Source organism: Vicugna pacos, chromosome 31 (genome assembly GCF_048564905.1).
Source record: "Vicugna pacos chromosome 31, VicPac4, whole genome shotgun sequence".
In the NCBI taxonomy this organism is placed as follows: Eukaryota; Metazoa; Chordata; class Mammalia; order Artiodactyla; family Camelidae; genus Vicugna; species Vicugna pacos.
In genome coordinates, this window is record NC_133017.1 from 9,675,680 (window position 1) to 9,694,936 (window position 19,257).

At 60.7% G+C, this 19,257-nt stretch overlaps 1 protein-coding gene across 2 annotated transcripts in view; it reads right to left on the reverse strand.

The window, feature by feature from the left end:
* The window catches only part of LOC140690622 (uncharacterized), a 26,438-nt gene extending 7,637 nt beyond the window's left edge, over nucleotides 1-18,801 (reverse strand). The window contains exons 1-4 of one of the 2 annotated variants that reach the window (XM_072952497.1): nucleotides 18,467-18,801; nucleotides 8,798-8,988; nucleotides 896-1,705; nucleotides 487-679 (exon numbers count right to left, since the gene is read on the reverse strand). In XM_072952497.1, the coding sequence (XP_072808598.1) occupies nucleotides 560-679; nucleotides 896-1,705; nucleotides 8,798-8,988; nucleotides 18,467-18,536 (1,191 nt within the window). In that variant the 5' untranslated portion in view covers nucleotides 18,537-18,801 and the 3' untranslated portion in view covers nucleotides 487-559. Of the gene's footprint in view, nucleotides 1-401; nucleotides 1,843-7,525; nucleotides 7,869-8,797; nucleotides 8,989-18,466 lie in introns of those variants that run through there. The other variant, XM_072952496.1, reaches the window with a different exon arrangement.
* Nucleotides 18,802-19,257: the final 456 nt, after the last annotated feature.

Sequence of the window (19,257 nt, forward strand, 5' to 3'; positions counted from 1 at the left end):
GGGAGCTTTGTGTAAGGAGGAAGCTTGGGGAAGGGGACCCCAGGAAGTGACCTCACTTCCCTGGCAACAGAGCCCAACACAACTTGGGACCCAGGTCACCAGGCACCCGCTGTGTAGAGAAGGACACTTCTCAACTGACTTGGCTGGTGAACTCAGCTCAGCTCAGACATGTTTTGTTGCATCCCAAGATCCCGAGGTCGCGGCCCGCGGAAAGCCCGCAGCAACGGCCTTTGCCAACAGTGCCGACAGTGGGTCGGGTCTCACCCCAGGCGCCTCTGGCCTTTTGGCCAGAGGGACCGAAAGGTAACACAGGGAGGCCCAGGGCAGGCCCGCCCAGGCCGGGCCACCACTCAGACCCCACCAGGGTGGCCCCACAGCCCCTTCCTGACTGGTGGCGGTGGGGCAGTCATGTTGGGGGGGTCCTGCCTCAAGCAAGAGCAGGCTGAGGAAGGGTCAGAGGCCTGGGGGGCCGATCACGTCACCAACCTGGGTCCAAGCGGGCTGGCTGGGATGTGGAGAACCGGGGCAGGGCCCTGCTGCCCGAGGTGGCGCCCATGCCCTAGGGTGTGTCTCTTGCCTCCCGGGTGACTGAGATGACCAAGGTCCCAGTCTGATCAGGCAGCAGACGGTCGAGTGGGGCAGAAGCAGGAGTGGTCCTGGCCAGGCAGGGCTCTGAGACCTGCGGGCCGGGCCGGCTGCCGGTCACTGTCATTGCAGAGCCAGACACCGCAGGATCCGGGGAACCAGGACACTCATGCCAGCTCCCCAAGTGAGGGGCTGGTGTGCCACACTGTGGAAGGCCAGCACAGGCTCCGGAAGAGTCTGGGTATGAAGGGCTCCCCACCACCACAGCCTCCTGCCCAGACATCGCCCAGGTCTCTCCCCAGGATCTTGCCTGCAGCTCCTGAAGAGCCTGCTGCTCCTGCTCATCTAGCCGCTCCTGAAGAGCCTGCCGCTCCTGCTGATCTTGCCGCTCTTGAACAACCTGCAGCTCCTGAAGAGCCTGCCTCTCCTCCTGATCTAGCCGCTCCTGAAGAGCCCGCCGCTCCTGAAGAGCCCACGGCTCCTGAAGAGCCTGCCGCTCCTGAAGAGCCCACCGATCCTGAAGAGCCTGACGCTCCTGCTGATCTAGCTGCTCCTGAAGAGCCCGCCATTCCTGCTGATCTAGCCGCTCCTGAGGAGCCTGCAGCTCCTGAAGAGCCTGCCATTCCTGAAGAGCCCGCCGCTCCTGAAGAGCCCGCCGCTCCTGAAGCGCCTGCCGTTCCTGCTGATCTAGCCGCTCCTGAAGAGCCCGCCATTCCTGCTGATCTAGCCACTCCTGAAGAACCTGCTGTTCCTGCTGATCTAGCCGCTCCTGAAGAGCCTGCAGCTCCTGAAGAGCCTGCCGCTCCTGCTGATCTTGCCACTCCTGAAGAGCCTGCCGCTCCTGAAGAGCCCACCGATCCTGAAGAGCCTGACGCTCCTGCTGATCTAGCTGCTCCTGAAGAGCCCGCCATTCCTGCTGATCTAGCTGCTCCTGAAGAGCCCGCCATTCCTGCTGATCTAGCCGCTCCTGAAGAGCCCGCCATTCCTGCTGATCTAGCCGCTCCTGAGGAGCCTGCAGCTCCTGAAGAGCCTGCCATTCCTGAAGAGCCTGCAGCTCCTGAAGAGCCTGCCATTCCTGCTCATCTAGCCGCTCCTGAAGAGCCTGCAGCTCCTGAAGAGCCTGCCATTCCTGAAGAGCCCGCCGCTCCTGAAGAGCCTGCCGCTCCTGCTGATCTTGCCACTCCTGAAGAGCCTGCCGCTCCTGCTGATCTTGCTGCTCCTGAGAAGCCTGCAGTTCCTGCACCTGCACCTGGGCCGCTGGGCAGTGGAGAACCATTTCAGGCATCATCACCCCCTAGGGCTCTGCCCCCTCTGCACCCTCCTACACCTTCTCCAAAATCCCACCATAAATCCCCTCCCCTACCCGAAGTTGACTTCCCTACCCCTGAATTTGCTTTTGTTTTGTTTTTCTTTAGTTTAGTTTATTTGTTTTACATCATTTATGGCATCCTGTATTTTTCCATTTTCCACTTCCTTTAATAAAATACAGATTTTTTTCCCTTTTAAATTGTGCATTTCAGGAACATTAAGTGCATTCCCATGCTGTCCGACCATCACTACCATGTAGTTTTATGCTCTTTACGCTATTTATGCCCGTGAAGTACATCCCACCACGGCCTCAAACCCCTCATCTGGGCACTCCTGGGCATGCACACTCCTGGGCCTACACAATCCTGGATCTGTACACTCCTGGGCCTTCCCTGGCATGGGCCTTCTCTGGCCCTGGCTTGCACACTACTGGGCTTGCACACTCCTGGATTGCACACTCATGGGCCTGCACACTCCAGGACATGCACAATCTTGAGCCTGAACACACCTGGGCCTGTGTACTCCTGATTTTGCACACTCCTGGGCCTGAACACTGCTGGGCCTGCACAGCCCTAGGCCTGTACAATTCTGGGCCTGCACACTCCTGTCTCTGCACACTCCGGAGTCTGCACACGCCTGGGCCTGCACACTCCTGGGCCTGTACACCCCTGGGCCTGCACCCTCCTTGGCCTGCACACTCCTCTGTCTGCACACAGCTGGGCCTGCAAACTTCAGGGCCTGCACTCTACTTGGCCTGCACACTACTGGGCCTGCTCCCTCCTATGCCTGCACACTCCTGGGCATGCACACTCCTGGGCCTGCACACTCCTGGGCCTGCCCTGTCCCTGGCACCAGCCTCCTTCACCCCAACGGTGCCACTCACACGGCTGCGGCGTCTAGCCAGGAGCCCCCAACCGAAACCCCTCCCGAGGGACACCCTTGCCGGCCCCCAGGGAAGCAGCGGGGCTCCTCTTACCTGCGAGGCGGAGACGTAGTCCAGCTGCAGCCTGACGTCCAGCTGCCGGGCGTGCAGGGCCAGCGTGCATGAGGGCAGCAGGATGGCCGTGATCGGCTGGAAGCTGCCCCCCGAGCCTCTACCGCCCCTTGGGGAAGAGGAGGAGGAAAATCCACGTCAGTGCCAAGAACACAGGACCCGTCCACAGAGGGCCCCTCAGGTGTGACAACCCCAGAGGCGCCCGCAGCCGACCTGGACTGAGAGCCACTTTTCTCGCGGAAGCTCAAGGACCTATGCTGAGCCTCCCTCTCCCTCCCTAAAGAGGGAAAACCCAGAGGCTTTCTAACTTTGCACTCACTGTCCATGTATCAGCCATGTCTAGTTTACCTGCACACTCCAGGGCCTGTACGCATCTATCCTTACACACTCCTTGCCTGCAAACTCCTGGGTCTGCACACTACTGGGGCTGCTCCCACTTGTGCCTGCACACTCCTGGGCCTGCACACTCCTTGCCCTGCACACTCCTGGGGGTGCACACTGCTTGGTCTGCACACTCCTGGGCCTGCACATTCCAGGGATTGTCCTCTCCAGGGTCTGCACATTCCTTGGCCTGCACCTTCCTTGTCCTGTGCACTCCTCTGTCTGCACACTCCTGGGCCTGCACACTCCTTGGCCTGCAAACTCCAGGGCCTGCACACACATGGGCCTGTACACTCCTGGGCCTGCCCTGGCCTGGGCCTGCGTATTCCTTTTCCTGCACACTCCACTGTCTGCACACTCCTGGGCCTGCCCTCTCCTGGACCTACAAAATGTTGGGCCTGCACACACCTGGGCCTGTATACCCCTGGACCTGCACACACCTGTGACTGATCCCTCCTGTGTCTGCACACTCCAGGTCCTGCACACTCCTGGGACTTCCCTCTCCTGGGCCTGCCCCAAATTCGGCCGGCCCTCTTCTGGACCTGTACATCCTTGGGCCTTCACACTACTGGGCCTGCTCCCACTTGTGCCTGCACACACCTGGGCCTGCACACTCCTCGGCCTGTAGACTCCAGGATATGAACTCCCCTGTCTCTGCACACTCCGGTGTCTGCACACTCCTTGGCTTTCACACTCATTAGCCTACTACCACCTGTGCCTGCACACTACTGGGCCTGCTCCCACCTATGCCGACACACTTCTTCGCCTGTCCCTCCTGTGCCGTCACAATCCTAGGACTGCACACTCCTGTCTCTGCACACTCCAGTGTCTGCACACTCCTGGTCCTGCACACTCCTGGGCCTGTACACTCCTCTGTCTGCTCACTCCTGGGCCTGCCCTCTCCTGGGTCCGCACAAATCCTCGTGTGCACATTCCAGAGCCTGCAAACTCCTGGGCCTTCCCTCTCCTGGGCCTGCCCCCTATTCGGCCGGCCCTCTCCAGGACCTGCACATTCTTGGGCCTTCACACTACTGGGCCTGCTCCCACTTGTGCCTGCACACACCTGGCACTGCACACTCCTCGGCCTGCTCCCTCCTGTGCCTGCACACTCCTGGGCATGCACACTCCTGGGCCTGCACACTCCTGGATCTGTACACTCCTGGGCCTTCCCTGCATGGGCCTTCTCTGGCCTAGGCTTGCACACTGTTGGGCCCGCACACACCTGGATTGCACACTCATAGGCCTGCACACTCCAAGACATGCACAATGTTTAGCCTGAACACACCTGGGCCTGTATAATCCTGATTTTGCACACTCCTGGGCCTGAACACTGCTGGGCTGCACAGCCCAAGGCCTGTACAATCTTGGGCCTGCACAATCCTGTCTCTGCACACTGCGGAGTCTGCACACGCCTTGGCCTGCACACTCCTGGGCCTGTACACTCCAGGACCTACACCCTCCTTGGCCTGCACACACCTTTGTCTGCACACTCCTGGGCCTGCAATCTTCAGGACCTGCACACTCCTGGGACAGCAGACACCTGGGCCTTCATACTCCTGGACCTAAGAACACTCGGGCCTGCATGAACCTGGGCTTGTACACTCCTGGGCCTGCAAACTTCAGGACCTGCACACTCCTGGGACAGCAGACACCTGGGCCTTCACACTCCTGGACCTGCGCACACTTGGACCTGCATAAACCTGGGCTTGTACACTCCTGGGCCTGCTCCCATCTATGCCTGCACACTCCTAGCCCTGTTCCCACCTGTGCCGGCACACTCCTGGGCCTGCACACTCCTGTCTCTGCACACTCCAGTGTCTGCACACTCCTGCTCCTGCACACTCCTGGACCTGTACACTCCTGGGCCTTCCCTGGCATGGGCCTTCTCTGGCCTGGGCTTGCACACTACTGGACCCGCACACTCCTTGATTGCACACTCATGGGCCTGCACACTCCAGGACAGGCACAATCTTGAGCCTGAACACACCTGGGCCTGTATACTCCTGATTCTGCACACTCCTGGGCCTGAACACTGCTGGGACTCACAGCCCTGGGCATGCATACTCCTGGGCCTGCACACTCCAGGGTCTGTACCCTCTTAGGCCTGCCCTGGCCTGGGCCTGCACCCTCCTTGGCCTGCACACTCCTCTGTCTGCACATTCCTGGGCCTGCACAAGGTTGGTCCTGCACACACCTCGGCCTGTATACTCCTGGATCTGCACACTCCTGTGACTGATCCCTCCTGTGTCTGCACACTCCTGGGCCTGCACACTGCTGGGCCTGCCCTCTCCTGGGCCCGCACAATCCCTCGAGTGCACACTCTGGGCCTGCACACTCATGGGCCTGCACACCCCTGGATATGTACACTCCTGGGCCTTCCCTGGTATGGGCCTTCTCTGGCCCTGGCTTGCACACTACTGGGCCCGCACACTCCTGGATTGCACACTCATGGGCCTGCACACTCCAGGACATGCACAATCTTGAGCCTGAACACACCTGGGCCTGTATACTCCTGATTTTGCACACTCCTGGGCCTGGACACTGCTAGGCCTGCACAGCCCTAACCTGTACAGTCCTGGGCCTGCACACCCCTGTGTCTGCACACTCCGGAGTCTGCACACGCCTGGGGCTGCACACTCCTGGGCCTGTACACTCCTGGGCCTACACACTCCTGGGGGTGCTCACTGCTTGGCCTGCACACTCCTGGGCCTGCACATTCGAGGGCCTGTCCTCTCCAGGGCCTGCACTCTCCTGGGACTGCACACACCTGGGCCTGCATGCTCCTGGACCTGCGCACACCTGGGCCTGCACAAACCTGGGCTTCTACACTCCTGGGCCTGCACACTCCTGTACATGCTCACTCCTGGGACTGTATAATCCTCGGCAAGCACAGTCTTGACCTACACACCCCTGGCCATGCCCTATCCCGGGCCAGCCCCCACTTCGGCCGACCCTCTCATGGACCAGCACACTCCTGGCGCTGCACACTCCAGGGCCTGCTCGCATCTGTCCCTACACACTCCTTCGTCTGCAAACTCCTGGGCCTGCTCCCTCCTGTACCTACACACTCCTGGGCCTGCACATTCCAGGGCATGCCCTCTCCTGGGCCTGCACACTCCAAGGACTGCACACACCTGGGCCTGCTCACTCCTGTGACCGCATACTCCTCGGCCTACAAACTCCTTGTCCTGCACACTCCTTGGCCTGCCCCATTTGGCCCTGCCCTCTCCTGTGATGGCCCTCACCTTTCCTGCACTCTCCGGGGCCTGAACACTACTGGCCCTGCACACTCCTGGGCCTGCACACTTCTGTCCCTGCACACTCCTAGGCCTGCCCTCTCCTGGGCCCACACAATGCCTCGTCTGCACAGTCCTGGGCCTGCACACTCCTTGGCCTGCACACCAGCCCTCTGTGGGGCCCTTCCTTTGCTGAGTCTGTGCATGAGCTCCCTGTGATGCCAGCCCGCAGAGGTGACAGGTGCAGTAGGTGTTTGTGGTTCTAGAGACATGATGGCTTTCCTAGGAAGCCGGGTCCAGAATGATCCCCACTGCGCCGATGGGGGATTGGGGAGACCCTGAGAAGCAGGTGGCTTGTCCAGGGTGACAGCACTGCTGGCGGGGGAGCTGGGTCTGAAGCCAGCTGTGTCATCAGAGCTGTGACCCTGGCTGCATCCAGGCCTCCCCAGGGCTATAGGAGGGGCCGTGTTGGTGTCACTGGGTGGACATGGCATGGGGTGGGAAGTGAGCCATCAGCAGCCCAGAGAGGCCCTTGGGGAGCTTTGTGTAAGGAGGAAGCTTGGGGAAGGGGACCCCAGGAAGTGACCTCACTTCCCTGGCAACAGAGCCCAACAGAACTTGGGACCCAGGTCACCAGGCACCCGCTGTGTAGAGAAGGACACTTCTCAACCTACTTGGCTGGTGAACTCAGCTCAGCTCAGACATGTTTTGTTGCATCCCAAGATCCCGAGGTCGCGGCCCCCGGAAAGCCCGCAGCAACGGCCTTTGCCAACAGTGCCGACAGTGGGTCGGGTCTCACCCCAGGCGCCTCTGGCCTTTTGGCCAGAGGGACCGAAAGGTAACACAGGGAGGCCCAGGGCAGGCCCGCCCAGGCCAGGCCACCACTCAGACCCCACCCGGGTGGCCCCACAGCCCCTTCCTGACTGGTGGCGGTGGGGCAGTCATGTTGGGGGGGTCCTGCCTCAAGCAAGAGCAGGCTGAGGAAGGGTCAGAGGCCTGGGGGGCCGATCACGTCACCAACCTGGGTCCAAGCGGGCTGGCTGGGATGTGGAGAACCGGGGCAGGGCCCTGCTGCCCGAGGTGGCGCCCATGCCCTAGGGTGTGTCTCTTGCCTCCCGGGTGACTGAGATGACCAAGGTCCCAGTCTGATCAGGCAGCAGACGGTCGAGTGGGGCAGAAGCAGGAGTGGTCCTGGCCAGGCAGGGCTCTGAGACCTCCGGGCCGGGCCGGCTGCCGGTCACTGTCATTGCAGAGCCAGACACCGCAGGATCCGGGGAACCAGGACACTCATGCCAGCTCCCCAAGTGAGGGGCTGGTGTGCCACACTGTGGAAGGCCAGCACAGGCTCCGGAAGAGTCTGGGTATGAAGGGCTCCCCACCACCACGGCCTCCTGCCCAGACGTCGCCCAGGTCTCTCCCCAGGATCTTGCCCAGGGCTGAGGGGCAGCTCAGCACCCCCGGCTCTGACCTGGAGCACCGGGCCCACCACCCGGGGATTCAGGTAGAGGGCCAGGAGCCCCCCGAAGCACAGCCCAAAGGTGAGAAGGGCAGGGCCGGTGCGGGTGTGTAGGTGAGGGAGGGCGGAGGGCTGGGCCACACAGGGAGGCATTCCCAAAGTCTGCTGTTGGGACCAGAACAAAGACGGGCCTCAGACCACCTGTCTGGAAGAATTCAGTCACAGAACAAGTGCCTGTGGGCACTTGCTCGGTGGGAGCTGTCTGCAAAGCTCTGGGAAGATTTCTGTCCTTGAAAAGGCACGTGGAAAGGGAGCCATGTGGGTACCTTTTTCCAGGTTGTGCCTGAGCACAACCACTAGACTTAAAGCTCTCTCCACGTCCAACAGTTACAGGTCCAGAGCAGGCAGGGGCAGGGGAAGACGCCAGAGAACAAAAACAGGACCACCAGGGTCCAGCAGGAGAACGCGAACTCCCTCCAGCTGCTCCTGCTGAACATGAAGATCCTGCTGCTCCAACTGCATATGAAGAGCCCGCCGTTCCTGCTGATCTAGCCGCTCCTGAAGAGCCCGCTGCTCCTGAAGAGCCTGCCGCTCCTGCTGATCTAGCCGCTCCTGAAGAGCCTGCCTCTCCTGAAGAGCCTGCCTCTCCTGCTGATCTAGCCGCTCCTGAAGAGCCCACGGCTCCTGAAGAGCCTGCCATTCCTGAAGAGCCCGCCGCTCCTGAAGCGCCTGCCGTTCCTGCTGATCTAGACACTCCTGAAGAGCCCGCCATTCCTGCTGATCTAGCCGCTCCTGAAGAACCTGCCGTTCCTGCTGATCTAGCCGATCCTGAAGAGCCTGCAGCTCCTGAAGAGCCTGCCGCTCCTGCTGATCTTGCCACTCCTGAAGAGCCTGCAGCTCCTGCTGATCTTGCCACTCCTGAAGAGCCTGCAGCTCCTGCTGATCTTGCCACTCCTGAAGAGCCTGCTGCTCCTGCTGATCTTGCTGCTCCTGAGAAGCCTGCAGTTCCTGCACCTGCACCTGGGCCGCTGGGCAGTGGAGAACCATTTTAGGCATCATCACCCACTAGGGCTGTGCCCCTCTGCACCCTCCTACACCTTCTCCAAAATCCCACCATAAATCCCCTCCCCTACCCGAAGTTGACTTCCCTACCCCTGAATTTGCTTTTGTTTTGTTTTTCTTTAGTTTAGGTTATTTGTTTTACATCATTTATGGCATCCTATATTTTTCAATTTTCCACCTCCTTTAATAAAATACAGATTTTTTTCCCTTTTAAATTGTGCATTTCAGGAACATTAAGTGCATTCCCATGCTGTCCGACCATCACTATCATGTAGTTTTATGCTCTTTACGCTATTTATGCCTGTGAAGTACATCCCACCACGGCCTCAAACCCCTCCTCTGGACACTCCTGGGCATGCACACTCCTGGGCCTGCACACTCCTGGATCTGTACACTCCTGGGCCTTCCCTGGCATGGGCCTTCTCTGGCCCTGGCTTGCACACTACTGGGCCTGCACACTCCTGGATTGCACACTCATGGGCCTGCACACTCCAGGACATGCACAATCTTGAGCCTGAACACACCTGGACCTGTATAATCCTGATTTTGCACACTCCTGGGCCTGAACACTACTGGGCCTGCACACTGCTCGAACTGCACACTCATGGGTCTGCACACAACAGGACCTGCACAATCTTGGGCATTAACACACCTTGGCCTGTATACACCTGATTCTGTACACTCCAGGGCCTGAAAAATGCTGGGCCTCACAGCCCTGGGCATGCATACTCCTGGGTCTGCACACTCCAGGGTCTGTACCCTCCTGGGCCTGCCATGGCCTGGGCCTGCACATACCTGGGCCTGCACACTCCTGGGACTGCACAATGTTGGGCCTGCACACACCTGGGCCGGCACACTCCTGGACCTGCACACTCCTGTGACTGATCCCTACTGTGTCAGCACACTCCTGGGCCTGCAAACTTCAGGACCTGCACACTCCTGGGACAGCAGACACCTGGGCCTTCATACTCCTGGACCTGCGCACACTTGGACCTGCATAAACCTGGGCTTGTACACTCCTGGGCCTGCTCCCATCTATGCCTGCACACTCCTAGCCCTGTTCCCACCTGTGCCGGCACACTCCTGGGCCTGCACACTCCTGTCTCTGCACACTCCAGTGTCTGCACACTCCTGGTCCTGCACACTCCTGGGCCTGTACACTCCTCTGTCTGCTCACTCCTGGGCCTGCCCTCTCCTGGGTCCGCACAAATCCTCGTGTGCACATTCCAGAGCCTGCAAACTCCTGGGCCTTCCCTCTCCTGGGCCTGCCCCCTATTCGGCCGGCCCTCTCCAGGACCTACACATTCTTGGGCCTTCACACTACTGGGCCTGCTCCCACTTGTGCCTGCACACACCTGGCACTGCACACTCCTCGGCCTGCTCCCTCCTGTGCCTGCACACTCCTGGGCATGCACACTCCTGGGCCTGCACACTCCTGGATCTGTACACTCCTGGGCCTTCCCTGCATGGGCCTTCTCTGGCCTAGGCTTGCACACTGTTGGGCCCGCACACACCTGGATTGCACACTCATAGGCCTGCACACTCCAAGACATGCACAATGTTTAGCCTGAACACACCTGGGCCTGTATAATCCTGATTTTGCACACTCCTGGGCCTGAACACTGCTGGGCTGCACAGCCCAAGGCCTGTACAATCTTGGGCCTGCACAATCCTGTCTCTGCACACTGCGGAGTCTGCACACGCCTTGGCCTGCACACTCCTGGGCCTGTACACTCCAGGACCTACACCCTCCTTGGCCTGCACACACCTTTGTCTGCACACTCCTGGGCCTGCAATCTTCAGGACCTGCACACTCCTGGGACAGCAGACACCTGGGCCTTCATACTCCTGGACCTGCGAACACTCGGGCCTGCATGAACCTGGGCTTGTACACTCCTGGGCCTGCAAATTTCAGGACCTGCACACTCCTGGGACAGCAGACACCTGGGCCTTCACAATCCTGGACCTGCGCACACTTGGACCTGCATAAACCTGGGCTTGTACACTCCTGGGCCTGCTCCCATCTATGCCTGCACACTCCTAGCCCTGTTCCCACCGGTCCCGGCACACTCCTGGGCCTGCACACTCCTGTCTCTGCACACTCCAGTGTTTGCACACTCCTGGTCCTGCACACTCCTGGGCCTGTACACTCCTCTGTCTGCTCACTCCTGGGCCTGCCCTCTCCTGGGTCCGCACAAATCCTCGTGTGCACATTCCAGAGCCTGCAAACTCCTGGGCCTTCCCTCTCCTGGGCCTGCCCCCTATTCGGCCGGCCCTCTCCAGGACCTTCAATTTCTTGGGCCTTCACACTACTGGGCCTGCTCCCACTTGTGCCTGCACACACCTGGCACTGCACACTCCTCGGCCTGCTCCCTCCTGTGCCTGCACACTCCTGGGCATGCACACTCCTGGGCCTGCACCCTCCTGGATTTGTACACTCCTGGGCCTTCCCTGCATGGGCCTTCTCCGGCCTAGGCTTGCACACTGTTGGGCCCGCACACACCTGGATTGCACACTCATAGGCCTGCACACTCCAAGACATGCACAATGTTTAGCCTGAACACACCTGGGCCTGTATAATCCTGATTTTGCACACTCCTGGGCCTGAACACTGCTGGGCTGCACAGCCCAAGGCCTGTACAATCTTGGGCCTGCACAATCCTGTCTCTGCACACTGCGGAGTCTGCACACGCCTTGGCCTGCACACGCCTTGGCCTGTACACTCCAGGACCTACACCCTCCTTGGCCTGCACACACCTTTGTCTGCACACTCCTGGGCCTGCAATCTTCAGGACCTGCACACTCCTGGGACAGCAGACACCTGGGCCTTCATACTCCTGGACCTGCGAACACTCGGGCCTGCATGAACCTGGGCTTGTACACTCCTGGGCCTGCAAACTTCAGGACCTGCACACTCCTGGGACAGCAGACACCTGGGCCTTCATACTCCTGGACCTGCGCACACTAGGACCTGCATAAACCTGGGCTTGTACACGCCTGGGCCTGCTCCCATCTATGCCTGCACACTCCTAGCCCTGTTCCCACCTGTGCCGGCACACCCCTGGGCCTGCACACTCCTGTCTCTGCACACTCCAGTGTCTGCACACTCCTGGTCCTGCACACTCCTGGGCCTGTACACTCCTCTGTCTGCTCACTCCTGGGCCTGCCCTCTCCTAGGTCCACACAAATCCTCGTGTGCACATTCCAGAGCCTGCAAACTCCTGGGCCTTCCCTCTCCTGGGCCTGCCCCCTATTCGGCCGGCCCTCTCCAGGACCTACACATTCTTGGGCCTTCACACTACTGGGCCTGCTCCCACTTGTGCCTGCACACACCTGGCACTGCACACTCCTCGGCCTGCTCCCTCCTGTGCCTGCACACTCCTGGGCATGCACACTCCTGGGCCTGCACACTCCTGGATCTGTACACTCCTGGGCCTTCCGTGCATGGGCCTTCTCTGGCCTAGGCTTGCACACTGTTGGGCCCGCACACACCTGGATTGCACACTCATAGGCCTGCACACTCCAAGACATGCACAATGTTTAGCCTGAACACACCTGGGCCTGTATAATCCTGATTTTGCACACTCCTGGGCCTGAACACTGCTGGGCTGCACAGCCCAAGGCCTGTACAATCTTGGGCCTGCACAATCCTGTCTCTGCACACTGCGGAGTCTGCACACGCCTTGGCCTGCACACTCCTGGGCCTGTACACTCCAGGACCTACACCCTCCTTGGCCTGCACACACCTTTGTCTGCACACTCCTGGGCCTGCAATCTTCAGGACCTGCACACTCCTGGGACAGCAGACACCTGGGCCTTCATACTCCTGGACCTAAGAACACTCGGGCCTGCATGAACCTGGGCTTGTACACTCCTGGGCCTGCAAACTACAGGACCTGCACACTCCTGGGACAGCAGACACCTGGGCCTTCATACTCCTGGACCTGCGCACACTTGGACCTGCCTAAACCTGGGCTTGTACACTCCTGGGCCTGCTCCCATCTATGCCTGCACACTCCTAGCCCTGTTCCCACCTGTGCCGACACACTCCTGGGCCTGCACACTTCTGGGCCTGTACACTCCTCTGTCTGCTCACTCCTGGGCCTGCCCTCTCCTGGGTCCGCACAAATCCTCGTGTGCACATTCCAGAGCCTGCAAACTCCTGGGCCTTCCCTCTCCTGGGCCTGCCCCCTATTCGGCCGGCCCTCTCCAGGACCTGCACATTCTTGGGCCTTCACACTACTGGGCCTGCTCCCACTTTTGCCTGCACACACCTGGCACTGCACACTCCTCGGCCTGCTCCCTCCTGTGCCTGCACACTCCTGGGCATGCACACTCCTGGGCCTGCACACTCCTGGATCTGTACACTCCTGGGCCTTCCCTGCATGGGCCTTCTCTGGCCTAGGCTTGCACACTGTTGGGCCCGCACACACCTGGATTGCACACTCATAGGCCTGCACACTCCAAGATATGCACAATGTTTAGCCTGAACACACCTGGGCCTGTATAATCCTGATTTTGCACACTCCTGGGCCTGAACACTGCTGGGCTGCACAGCCCAAGGCCTGTACAATCTTGGGCCTGCACAATCCTGTCACTGCACACTGCGGAGTCTGCACACGCCATGGCCTGCACACTCCTGGGCCTGTACACTCCAGGACCTACACCCTCCTTGGCCTGCACACACCTTTGTCTGCACACTCCTGGGCCTGCAATCTTCAGGACCTGCACACTCCTGGGACAGCAGACACCTGGGCCTTCATAGTCCTGGACCTGAGAACACTCGGGCCTGCATGAACCTGGGCTTGTACACTCCTGGGCCTGCAAACATCAGGACCTGCACACTCCTGGGACAGCAGACACCTGGGCCTTCACACTCCTGGACCTGCGCACACTTGGACCTGCATAAACCTGGGCTTGTACACTCCTGGGCCTGCTCCCATCTATGCCTGCACACTCCTAGCCCTGTTCCCACCTGTGCCGGCACACTCCTGGGCCTGCACACTCCTGTCTCTGCACACTCCAGTGTCTGCACACTCCTGGTCCTGCACACTCCTGGGCCTGTACACTCCTGTCTGCTCACTCCTGGGCCTGCCCTCTCCTGGGTCCGCACAAATCCTCGTGTGCACATTCCAGAGCCTGCAAACTCCTGGGCCTTCCCTCTCCTGGGCCTGCCCCCTATTCGGCCGGCCCTCTCCAGGACCTGCACATTCTTGGGCCTTCACACTACTGGGCCTGCTCCCACTTGTGCCTGCACACACCTGGCACTGCACACTCCTCTGCCTGCTCCCTCCTGTGCCTGCACACTCCTGGGCATGCACACTCCTGGGCCTGCACACTCCTGGATCTGTACACTCCTGGGCCTTCCGTGCATGGGCCTTCTCTGGCCTAGGCTTGCACACTGTTGGGCCCGCACACACCTGGATTGCACACTCATAGGCCTGCACACTCCAAGACATGCACAATGTTTAGCCTGAACACACCTGGGCCTGTATAATCCTGATTTTGCACACTCCTGGGCCTGAACACTGCTGGGCTGAACAGCCCAAGGCCTGTACAATCTTGGGCCTGCACAATCCTGTCTCTGCACACTGCGGAGTCTGCACACGCCTTGGCCTGCACACTCCTGGGCCTGTACACTCCAGGACCTACACCCTCCTTGGCCTGCACACACCTTTGTCTGCACACTCCTGGGCCTGCAATCTTCAGGACCTGCACACTCCTGGGACAGCAGACACCTGGGCCTTCATACTCCTGGACCTAAGAACACTCGGGCCTGCATGAACCTGGGCTTGTACACTCCTGGGCCTGCAAACTTCAGGACCTGCACACTCCTGGGACAGCAGACACCTGGGCCTTCACACTCCTGGACCTGCGCACACTTGGACCTGCATAAACCTGGGCTTGTACACTCCTGGGCCTGCTCCCATCTATGCCTGCACACTCCTAGCCCTGTTCCCACCTGTGCCGGCACACTCCTGGGCCTGCACACTCCTGTCTCTGCACACTCCAGTGTCTGCACACTCCTGGTCCTGCACACTCCTGGGCCTGTACACTCCTCTGTCTGCTCACTCCTGGGCCTGCCCTCTCCTGGGTCCGCACAAATCCTCGTGTGCACATTCCAGAGCCTGCAAACTCCTGGGCCTTCCCTCTCCTGGGCCTGCCCCCTATTCGGCCGGCCCTCTCCAGGACCTGCACATTCTTGGGCCTTCACACTACTGGGCCTGCTCCCACTTGTGCCTGCACACACCTGGCACTGCACACTCCTCGGCCTGCTCCCTCCTGTGCCTGCACACTCCTGGGCATGCACACTCCTGGGCCTGCACACTCCTGGATCTGTACACTCCTGGGCCTTCCCTGCATGGGCCTTCTCTGGCCTAGGCTTGCACACTGTTGGGCCCGCACACACCTGGATTGCACACTCATAGGCCTGCACACTCCAAGACATGCACAATGTTTAGCCTGAACACACCTGGGCCTGTATAATCCTGATTTTGCACACTCCTGGGCCTGAACACTGCTGGGCTGCACAGCCCAAGGCCTGTACAATCTTGGGCCTGCACAATCCTGTCTCTGCACACTGCGGAGTCTGCACACGCCTTGGCCTGCACACTCCTGGGCCTGTACACTCCAGGACCTACACCCTCCTTGGCCTGCACACACCTTTGTCTGCACACTCCTGGGCCTGCAATCTTCAGGACCTGCACACTCCTGGGACAGCAGACACCTGGGCCTTCATACTCCTGGACCTGCGAACACTCGGGCCTGCATGAACCTGGGCTTGTACACTCCTGGGCCTGCAAACTTCAGGACCTGCACACTCCTGGGACAGCAGACACCTGGGCCTTCACACTCCTGGACCTGCGCACACTTGGACCTGCATAAACCTGGGCTTGTACACTCCTGGGCCTGCTCCCATCTATGCCTGCACACTCCTAGCCCTGTTCCCACCTGTGCCGGCACACTCCTGGGCCTGCACACTCCTGTCTCTGCACACTCCAGTGTCTGCACACTCCTGCTCCTGCACACTCCTGGACCTGTACACTCCTGGGCCTTCCCTGGCATGGGCCTTCTCTGGCCTGGGCTTGCACACTACTGGACCCGCACACTCCTTGATTGCACACTCATGGGCCTGCACACTCCAGGACAGGCACAATCTTGAGCCTGAACACACCTGGGCCTGTATACTCCTGATTCTGCACACTCCTGGGCCTGAACACTGCTGGGACTCACAGCCCTGGGCATGCATACTCCTGGGCCTGCACACTCCAGGGTCTGTACCCTCTTAGGCCTGCCCTGGCCTGGGCCTGCACCCTCCTTGGCCTGCACACTCCTCTGTCTGCACATTCCTGGGCCTGCACAAGGTTGGTCCTGCACACACCTCGGCCTGTATACTCCTGGATCTGCACACTCCTGTGACTGATCCCTCCTGTGTCTGCACACTCCTGGGCCTGCACACTGCTGGGCCTGCCCTCTCCTGGGCCCGCACAATCCCTCGAGTGCACACTCTGGGCCTGCACACTCATGGGCCTGCACACCCCTGGATATGTACACTCCTGGGCCTTCCCTGGTATGGGCCTTCTCTGGCCCTGGCTTGCACACTACTGGGCCCGCACACTCCTGGATTGCACACTCATGGGCCTGCACACTCCAGGACATGCACAATCTTGAGCCTGAACACACCTGGGCCTGTATACTCCTGATTTTGCACACTCCTGGGCCTGGACACTGCTAGGCCTGCACAGCCCTAACCTGTACAGTCCTGGGCCTGCACACCCCTGTGTCTGCACACTCCGGAGTCTGCACACGCCTGGGGCTGCACACTCCTGGGCCTGTACACTCCTGGGCCTACACACTCCTGGGGGTGCTCACTGCTTGGCCTGCACACTCCTGGGCCTGCACATTCGAGGGCCTGTCCTCTCCAGGGCCTGCACTCTCCTGGGACTGCACACACCTGGGCCTGCATGCTCCTGGACCTGCGCACACCTGGGCCTGCACAAACCTGGGCTTCTACACTCCTGGGCCTGCACACTCCTGTACATGCTCACTCCTGGGACTGTATAATCCTGGGCAAGCACAGTCTTGACCTACACACCCCTGGCCATGCCCTATCCCGGGCCAGCCCCCACTTCGGCCGACCCTCTCATGGACCAGCACACTCCTGGCGCTGCACACTCCAGGGCCTGCTCGCATCTGTCCCTACACACTCCTTCGTCTGCAAACTCCTGGGCCTGCTCCCTCCTGTACCTACACACTCCTGGGCCTGCACATTCCAGGGCATGCCCTCTCCTGGGCCTGCACACTCCAAGGACTGCACACACCTGGGCCTGCTCACTCCTGTGACCGCATACTCCTCGGCCTACAAACTCCTTGTCCTGCACACTCCTTGGCCTGCCCCATTTGGCCCTGCCCTCTCCTGTGATGGCCCTCACCTTTCCTGCACTCTCCGGGGCCTGAACACTACTGGCCCTGCACACTCCTGGGCCTGCACACTTCTGTCCCTGCACACTCCTAGGCCTGCCCTCTCCTGGGCCCACACAATGCCTCGTCTGCACAGTCCTGGGCCTGCACACTCCTTGGCCTGCACACCAGCCCTCTGTGGGGCCCTTCCTTTGCTGAGTCTGTGCATGAGCTCCCTGTGATGCCAGCCCGCAGAGGTGACAGGTGCAGTAGGTGTTTGTGGTTCTAGAGACATGATGGCTTTCCTAGGAAGCCGGGTCCAGAATGATCCCCACTGCGCCGATGGGGGATTGGGGAGACCCTGAGAAGCAGGTGGCTTGTCCAGGGTGACAGCACTGCTGGCGGGGGAGCTGGGTCTGAAGCCAGCTGTGTCATCAGAGCTGTGACCCTGGCTGCATCCAGGCCTCCCCAGGGCTATAGGAGGGGCCGTGTTGGTGTCACTGGGTGGACATGGCATGGGGTGGGAAGTGAGCCATCAGCAGCCCAGAGAGGCCCTTGGGGAGCTTTGTGTAAGGAGGAAGCTTGGGGAAGGGGACCCCAGGAAGTGACCTCACTTCCCTGGCAACAGAGCCCAACAGAACTTGGGACCCAGGTCACCAGGCACCCGCTGTGTAGAGAAGGACACTTCTCAACCTACTTGGCTGGTGAACTCAGCTCAGCTCAGACATGTTTTGTTGCATCCCAAGATCCCGAGGTCGCGGCCCCCGGAAAGCCCGCAGCAACGGCCTTTGCCAACAGTGCCGACAGTGGGTCGGGTCTCACCCCAGGCGCCTCTGGCCTTTTGGCCAGAGGGACCGAAAGGTAACACAGGGAGGCCCAGGGCAGGCCCGCCCAGGCCAGGCCACCACTCAGACCCCACCCGGGTGGCCCCACAGCCCCTTCCTGACTGGTGGCGGTGGGGCAGTCATGTTGGGGGGGTCCTGCCTCAAGCAAGAGCAGGCTGAGGAAGGGTCAGAGGCCTGGGGGGCCGATCACGTCACCAACCTGGGTCCAAGCGGGCTGGCTGGGATGTGGAGAACCGGGGCAGGGCCCTGCTGCCCGAGGTGGCGCCCATGCCCTAGGGTGTGTCTCTTGCCTCCCGGGTGACTGAGATGACCAAGGTCCCAGTCTGATCAGGCAGCAGACGGTCGAGTGGGGCAGAAGCAGGAGTGGTCCTGGCCAGGCAGGGCTCTGAGACCTGCGGGCCGGGCCGGCTGCCGGTCACTGTCATTGCAGAGCCAGACACCGCAGGATCCGGGGAACCAGGACACTCATGCCAGCTCCCCAAGTGAGGGGCTGGTGTGCCACACTGTGGAAGGCCAGCACAGGCTCCGGAAGAGTCTGGGTATGAAGGGCTCCCCACCACCACGGCCTCCTGCCCAGACGTCGCCCAGGTCTCTCCCCAGGATCTTGCCCAGGGCTGAGGGGCAGCTCAGCACCCCCGGCTCTGACCTGGAGCACCGGGCCCACCACCCGGGGATTCAGGTAGAGGGCCAGGAGCCCCCCGAAGCACAGCCCAAAGGTGAGAAGGGCAGGGCCGGTGCGGGTGTGTAGGTGAGGGAGGGCGGAGGGCTGGGCCACACAGGGAGGCATTCCCAAAGTCTGCTGTTGGGACCAGAACAAAGACGGGCCTCAGACCACCTGTCTGGAAGAATTCAGTCACAGAACAAGTGCCTGTGGGCACTTGCTCGGTGGGAGCTGTCTGCAAAGCTCTGGGAAGATTTCTGTCCTTGAAAAGGCACGTGGAAAGGGAGCCATGTGGGTACCTTTTTCCAGGTTGTGCCTGAGCACAACCA